At 39.5% G+C, this 8,042-nt stretch overlaps 3 protein-coding genes across 3 annotated transcripts; 2 read left to right on the top strand and 1 right to left on the bottom strand.

The window, feature by feature from the left end:
• Positions 1-950: 950 nt before the first annotated feature.
• On the top strand, positions 951-1,363 carry MRP17 (mitochondrial 37S ribosomal protein bS6m; the record flags this gene model as incomplete). The annotated part of the gene is made up of 2 exons (XM_020213039.1): positions 951-1,018; positions 1,078-1,363. 2 exons carry the CDS (start codon positions 951-953, stop codon positions 1,361-1,363), a joined length of 354 nt encoding a protein of 117 aa, XP_020068170.1.
• Positions 1,364-1,492: 129 nt separating this feature from the next.
• On the bottom strand, positions 1,493-4,592 carry VAC7 (Vac7p). The gene has a single exon (XM_020215890.1). It carries the CDS (start codon positions 4,161-4,163, stop codon positions 1,545-1,547), a length of 2,619 nt encoding a protein of 872 aa, XP_020068169.1. The 5' UTR covers positions 4,164-4,592; the 3' UTR covers positions 1,493-1,544.
• A 370-nt stretch (positions 4,593-4,962) lies between these two features.
• On the top strand, positions 4,963-8,042 carry SAC3 (Sac3p; the record flags this gene model as incomplete). Its single annotated transcript, XM_020217431.1, has 2 exons — positions 4,963-7,936; positions 7,968-8,042. 2 exons carry the CDS (start codon positions 4,963-4,965, stop codon positions 7,985-7,987), a joined length of 2,994 nt encoding a protein of 997 aa, XP_020068168.1. The 3' UTR covers positions 7,988-8,042.

The raw sequence follows: 8,042 nt of genomic DNA, 5'->3' as shown, positions 1-8,042 counted from the left end.
GAAACTTCCTTACATTTTTGCGATTGCTAGGGCAACGACGAGCTAGACACAAAAAAAAAACATCATCCTAGGTTATTTCAGAAGAACCACCAATCAAATTAAAAGTCGGCATATAGGATGATAGAAATCAGTTCTAGTGTGTGGTAGTCTTAAAGTTTCTTAATTTTAGGTTGTTGTGATATAAGCAAATCCACGCGTCTTTCTTGATTATGCCGTACAAACTCTGAATTGTTATATCTGATGTTGTATTGAAGATTACATGCTCATACTTTGTATATCTCTTAGCCAGAGAAGTAGCTACCACTTGCTATACTTTGGGGAAATTTGAAGGAGGTTTGCTATTTTCATTAGTAACATTCTAACTAAGGTAAGAGAAAATCAGTTGACTCTTAACAAAAATTGTTAGTATGGTTCTTACAGAAATTCTTGATAGCACAGGGAGTTTGCATGCCCTCCCCCCCTCAATTCAAGTATTTAGATTTCTTGCGCACGTCAAAAGCTCTATAACAAGGCGATAGTAACAGTGGATAGATACTGAGCCGTGAAACTTCAGCATACACAAATTCATTGAATGTGCTGTATTATATTACTGTACCATGGTTGTCTTGCGGTAGTAACTTTAGACACGGTTACACTTTAATTGGGGAGATGATCAAAATTAAACTTCAAGTAATAAGTAAGTCAGAAATCACTAACTTGGTGTATTGTATTGCTATATTCGCTGCTTTTCCGGCCACTCCATACTTCTTAATACTTGGGCATGTAGTCAATGGGTTAAGATGAACAAAGATCCCCCGGTCCGTCAATTTTGTAGGTCAACATTACCCTACCTGAAACTTTAGCCGCGAAATTTTGATATTGAACTACCCATGAAAAAAAAAAATGTCCATTAACAAATATCCAATAAGAGATACTCCAGTGTCATAGAGTTAGCATACATCCTTTTCACCATGCTGTACGAACTCATCGCCATTGCACGTGTTACAAATCCAAGTTCAGCTGCTGTTGAGGCCAAAGAGTGAGTCACTGATGTTTAGATCTTTGTTGAGAGATTGACTAACAAGCGTTGTGTTCAAGAGTTGCCTCTACTATTGGTAGATTGATAATCCAAAATCGTGGCGTGGTTAGACAAATCAAGTCACTTGGACTTCAACATCTTCCAAAAATTATGACCAAGGATCAAGAACATCATTTTCAAGGTGAGAAGTTCCTCATGCTTTTCGATTCAAGTACATCTGTCCAATCCGAAATCCTTCGAACACTAAGAGCAGATCCTCGTGTCATTAGATCGATGATTTTGAAGGTTAACGATAAAAAGCTAGCAACAAGCAGTTCATACGACAGAATCAGACCTAGAGCTTGAATATTCTTGTTCGCTTAAAAGAGGAGATTCCACTGACACACACACAACAAAATATTGATTATCTCTCCAAAGCAATAGCAAACTGTACATACACGATCCAAATTTATTCTAACGAATACTGTAACATGAACTAGGGGGTAGCACATTTGATTATTTATTTTGTATATATACTGTAATCACTTTAGCCAAATATGTGTTCCTTAACATCGCTCTTTTCAAGCATCTTTCTTAGGATCTGGTCGTCAGCATCTGGGTCAACTGCCACAGATTTTGTCACTGGAATCGACCTTGGGGTACCAAATAGTGGGATTTCATACTTCAAACTTCCTCTTATGATCAACTCAAATGGATGTTCAATAATTTCTTTCCATTTATCAGAATCATCCTCCACCTTGTGATTATCATCCTTGTCCGAGTCTAGCCCTGTGCTATTTCGACCTGGGTTTAACAATTTTATGGCACTCTTTGCGATTACACGTTCCCTGCTAAACAATCCACTGGCGAATTCCAATGGTATTTCAAACTTACTTGCAGTTCCCAACAAAACAGTTTGTGATTCTGACTGCGATTGATCAAATATTGGTATTCTCTGAGGGAATTTATCAACAAATGCGGATTTGGCAAATATATCTAATTCTAAATCCGAGACCTCAATAGTAACGAACCCAGGGTTGAAAGCTTGGACACTCATATCAAAAACCAACTCATCGTTTGATACAAGAATGTCATCCACCGTAGTGATTGCTACATCCTGGAGGTCTTTGGTAGTTGCCAAAAAGAATCCCGCAATGAACCCAAATGCAAGAAGACCAAAGACGAACATAAAGACATACATCGTATTTTTGATCATCTGTAGTTTGGAATGTTTCCTGCTGTTGAAGAAGTCATGTGGAGAATTCTGTTCTTGTTGCAAATATTGGTAGTTTGACCTCAGCTTGGATTTCTTTCCACGTAAGCCTCTTCCATTAGGGTCATCTTTAGCAAGTGCATCAATGTATCCATTGTTATCAGCACTATTAGCACCAACTGCCCCATAGTTTAGTGACTTTTTTGGTAGATAGTGCCTTGAAGCCTTGTTTCTCAAATTATTGTTGGCTCTGCTCACGTTCAAAGGTGTCAATTCATCCTCGTCTTCATACTCGTCATAATCGTAAAAATCAGGATACCCACCCGGACTTCCGATTTCCTGTTCTTCATCGTACCTATCAATATAATCCTCAATATTCACATCATCAGGCACACCAGAATACCTTCTCAGAGTGCTTCCCTTGATATCAAACAACTTAGATGTTGTTGTTCTGAGTTGGCTCTCTTTATGGGAATTATTATTAGTGTTATTATTAGTGTTGTTGTTGTTGTTGTTGTTGTTGTTGTTGTTGTTTGTAGCAGTGTGAAAATTGGTTTTGTAACCTGAAAAGCTCGTTGTGCTTGTACTTCTTGATTTATCATCAGGTAATTTAACTCCTAGTTGTTGTTGATTTGTAACTGGGAGCTTTACAACATTATGAGAATCTTCTTCATTTTGAGAGGATTCAATTGGTTGTTGTTCTTGTTGTCCCTGTTCATGGCACTGTTGCTGAGACTTTTCGTCCTGTCCTTGTACTTTTTCTTCTGATTGATTTTGTAGACTTCCCTCATCCTTATCCCATGTATTATCAATAGAAGTTTTATCCACAGTATGCTGTTCATGTGGTGGGGTCTTCACAGTTTCAGTTTCATCTTCAGAGGGGAAAGTTGATAACAACCTCTCCTTCGCTGCATCATTTGACGTTATGGCCAAAGGTGTATTCAAAGGTGAAGAGATATGAGTACTGGACATTGGCATACTTAGATTCCTTTGATTTCTCATTGCTTTAGCATTGACAGATCCAGTAGACGTTATACTCTTAACAGCAGGTAAAGTACTCACCGCATCCGGGGTACTTTCATACACAAAAGTTTCTTCCGAATCAGAATCTGAAGCATCGCCCACAGCATTAGCAATCTTAGCAGCAAATAAATCTGCCTTAGTAGCACCAGCCTTTGTAATATTCCCATGGTTTTCAGTTGGGTTCAAGTGTTTCGTTCTATTCCTTATCGAGCCAGTGATACTAACATTGTCGTTATCGAGTGCTGCATTGCTCGTTTGTTGTACAGTTAGCTGCGGGTTCTGATCAACAAATAAAGCACTTCTCTTACTTCTCAACGACGACAGATTTGTAGAATTTGAGGAGCCATTAATGAGATCACTGTTCTGACTTCCGATTGTTGAAGCAGCGATTGGAAGAGTAACTGATGGGATATTGGAAGAATCCACAGTTTCAGTTTCAACAATCATTGATTTTGTAGTACCTGAGATCTTCCCTGTCTTTTCAGATACTGAGCTTCTCGAAAAGGTTGGATTATTAACGTCTGTTTTCTTTCTCAGAATTGGAGGACCTTTGACTGATCCAGTCGCGCTGTTCGCCACCACGTTGGTATTGCTTCCTATGACACTACCGGCTGGAAGTTCTTCATGTATCGAGGTAGTGGAGCTTGGAACTTTACTGGAAGACGCTGTGGAAGCTGACTGGGTCGTTGGAACTTCCCCTGGCGCTGACGCACCTGGCGGTACTTCCTCCTGGTCATCAACCTTCTTATCGTTATTGCTCTGTACGTCGTCACTCTTGCCCGTACTCCTCTCTGTACTCTGAATCACAATGGTTTCAGAACTAGTATTACCCTTTGGGTCATTTTCACTCTCTATTGATTGATCAACAGAGCGAGTATCGCCATTTTCAACACTCTTTTGCTCAAGAAGCATGTGCTTATCTTTAGACATCTTCAGTTCAACTTTGGTATCTAAACCATAAATCCTCCTTCACTCCTGAAAATTGCAGAGGTTGTTACTCCAAAATAGAAGCTTGCTGACTTTATAGGTAACCAGAATACTAAGCAACTCAAATGTAAGCCGGCTCACACACAAAAGGGATAATCAAGAAAGGAATCCGTAAAACCCTATGGAATTATATGGACCAAACAAATGAAGGAACGAGGGGAAGCTGCAATAAATGGAACCAAGACAGCAAAAACTAAAGTGAACGAAAGGTAATATCGATGTATATCTTATGATGCACTGCTATGTTCCCCTTTATATTTCGAGCTTTGTGGCAAAAGGTTTGAAACTGGGTTGATTTGCTTGTTGTTGGCGTAAAGTTTCGCTTTTCCACCGCGTTCTTTTAACGTTGCGGTTTTTCTATAACAAAATTTTAGTGAATGGGGGGGGGGGGTACACAAGGCAGCGCGCAAAAAGCGGTAGGGATTTGGTTGCGCAGCTGTGAATTTTATATTGTGTACGTTGCGTCCATTTTTGTTCTTGGAAGTGTGCCCTCTGTGCCAGGTTAGGAGGGGACACACATCCTATCCGTGGAAACGGAAAAGGCCGTTCGTCGTCAGTACACGAAAATTTCCTCTTTGGTTGGACTATGTGGTGTACGGGTGTTTTCCACTTACTCTTACTCTCTCTCTCTCAGTTTTTGTGTTTTCTTTACTGTTGATGAAGGGGAGCGGGGCTCTGGACAGAACTGAAGAAGCAATAAGCTTTGCATACATCAAACACGAGAGACAGAGGTGTCCATTAGATGATTGCATTTACCCCTTCTCACCCAGAAGGTGGTAGTGGGCTCAACCGAAAAAACGGCAACTTCTCCAAGAAGAACCCCTTCCAGAATTCATCTTCAAAGAACTTTGTGAGGAAGCCGACATCGTCTTCAAGCGCACTGGAGGGATCAACGCACGCCAGTAATTCCAGTGGTGTAACACTATCACCTGAAGAATTGGCTTTGGACCCTGTTATAGGCGGGTTCCAATTCGATGCTTCGAAATTTCAACGTGTGGAACATGCAACAAGAAAGTTACCAAAGTTTCTTCTTTATCAATCCTCTGTGCTGACGGACGATCACTCTTTCCAGGATCAATGGGATAGGGAAAACCAGTCCAAAATGGCGCTCTTAGAGAGTAAGGCATCTGATCCTTCCTCTCTCTTTGAAGAGTTTCAACAATTAAGAAACGCTGAGAGGAAATATATGGAAGAGAAGGGACTTGTGGACAAAGAAGGTACCAGAAAACTTTTAGACCAGGCGATTTCATTTAGAGGTTCGTGCCATGATATGTGTCCTGTATACGAAAGAATACGAAGATCTGTGGAGAACGACGTTAGAAAATACGAAAGGGATCCATCAACTGGTAAGATATCAAAAAGCCGTGCAATAAAGGCATTCTCAAGACCTGCTGCTGGACAGCCACCACCGCTACCCTCAGATGTGAGACCTCCACAGGTGCTTTTGTCAACATTGGACTATTTGATCGATAATGTATTACAAGAATTGCCAGAGGCACAATCTTTTATATGGGATAGAACGAGATCAATACGTCAAGATTTCACCTATCAAAATTATTTCGGTCCAGAAGCTGTTGAATGCCATGAAAAGATTGTCAGAATCCATATAATCACTCTACATGTTATGGCTAAAACGTCATTTGAATTCTCAAGACAACAAGAGTTAGAACAGATGAATAAAGCGTTGAAAACGTTGTCTGAGATGTACTCTGAATATAGATCAAGAGGTTTACAAGCACCAAATGAAGCAGAGTTTAGAGCTTACTACATGTTGAGTCAGCATCGTGATCCTGAACTTGACCGTGAAATTCAAGAACTACCTAAGGAAATATTAGAGGACGATAAAGTCCAAATGGCATTAAACATTAGAAACTTGATACAGACTAATATTGTTGAAAGGGGATTTCAATTTACTGAAAATGTCTTAGATCTTTTCAAGACTTTTTTCCACAATTTTAAGAGAGGTACGTTTCCCTTATTAATGACGTATATCATGGAAGTACATCTCAATGAAATCAGATTTTATGCATTTAAGGCCATTAAGAGATCTTTGCATACGAGGGCAAAGCCTTACCCTGTGAATTTTTTTATCGAACTACTTGCATTCAATGATGAGTCGGATTTGAGTGATTTCTGCAATTATTACGGTGTGCAGATCTCCATATTGGAAGGAAAGAAATATGTTGACATTTTCTCATTGACTCATAATTCTCACTTGATTCCAGATCATAGACCCTTTAGACAATCCTTTTGTACCTGGCATGACTCCAAGGTGTCCTCGTATAAGGATGTTGTCAATATTGGCCAATCAAACTTGGGGTTGACGTTTGGACACAATTCACGTTCAACAACCGTACCATCTTTTGGCTCTCAGCAATCTACATCTTTTGTATTCCAAGGTGGAGCACAGAATGGCATCCAGTCTGTACCACGGCAAACATCTTTTGGGAATGTGAACCATAATACATCGGCATATCAATTCTCATTTCCAAATTCAGAGCCAAAAGTTCAAAACCCTACTGAGGATACAGAGGCCCTGCAAAAACAACAAAGAGAACACGAAATAACTGCTGAAAAACAGCGTCTTAAACAAGAGGAAGAAATTAAAGCTAAGGCTCGAGCTGATGCCATTGCTGCTGAGAGAGAATTGGCACGTCAGAAAGTGGAGGAACAAAAATTAGTGGAGGAAAACCAGCGCCAATTGAGATTAGAAAGACAAGAGAGACTGAGACAAGTTGTTAATACTGTTGCCGATTCTTTGAGTTCAACGATCATTGGGAAAGTTGTTAAAGAAGAAGTTCAAAGTATTGTTAAGCCACTTGCTGATGCTCAAGTTCAAACAGAGAGACGTAGAAGAGTGTTATTAGAGTCCTATAGTCAAGGACTTTATGAGGCATTCATCAGTGAATTGATCTATTTTGAAACTATGGATGTCATTGCAGAAAACTTTAGAAATAACAAATTGAAACAAAAGCTGGTATGGAAGGTTATCAAAGTTGCCTCTAAAATCAAAAAGAAGCAAGAATTGAAGAAGAGAAGAAGAGAGGAGTTTGTCGTAACCTCAAAGAATTTTGGTATTCCACAGGCATTCAAGAGGAAAAGAGTTCTTTCAGGTGCTGTAACCAGTTCTCTTGTTACAAACAACAAACCAAGTGTTAAACCAGTTGACTTGAGCGGATTTAACTTTGAAAGAATGTTGACAAATCTAAGTCGGTTACCCTTTGAAAAATATGAACTGCTTGTGTTCTTTGAAGAGTTTGAATCTACAACGTCAAAGTTCCTGAGAAGAAAGTTTTGTATTGGTGAAGATCTGAAGCACGTTCTCCATCAGGGTAACGTTGAACTTGAAATTATTGGATCTTGTGAAATCAACCCTCATATTTTTGAAAATGTAAGTGTGCTTGTCTTCAATTGTGATGGTGTTGAAAAGATCCGTGAACAGAGTTTGATACTTCGTGAATTGGTTGAAGGTATCTCTCTAAATACAAATTTCAAATTCCAAATTCTCATTGTTTATTGGGAATTTGAAGGTATCATAAAGTTCTCCAAAGAAGATATATTGAACGAATTAGGAATCCCACCCAACGGTTGTATTGAATCTATTGAACTGGTTAAACTGAACCCAAGCTTGAATTGTGAACCGATTCAAAGTATCATTGATTCCATGGGTCTGAAAATCGAATTGAGTGCCAAAGGTGAATACAATGAGAAGTACAGTAAGCCCAAACCTCTGGGTCTTCTGAACAGGGACCCTAAAAGACCTGTGAGTTCAGGCCCTGTCATCCATAAAGATGTCTCTGAGAAAAAAGTTCCGCAATACCT

This window comes from Cyberlindnera jadinii (assembly GCF_001661405.1).
Source record: "Cyberlindnera jadinii NRRL Y-1542 unplaced genomic scaffold CYBJAscaffold_20, whole genome shotgun sequence".
In the NCBI taxonomy this organism is placed as follows: Eukaryota; Fungi; Ascomycota; class Saccharomycetes; order Phaffomycetales; family Wickerhamomycetaceae; genus Williopsis; species Williopsis jadinii.
The sequence above is the reverse complement of the archived record's forward strand: the minus strand, read 5'-3'. Positions and strand labels throughout refer to the sequence as shown.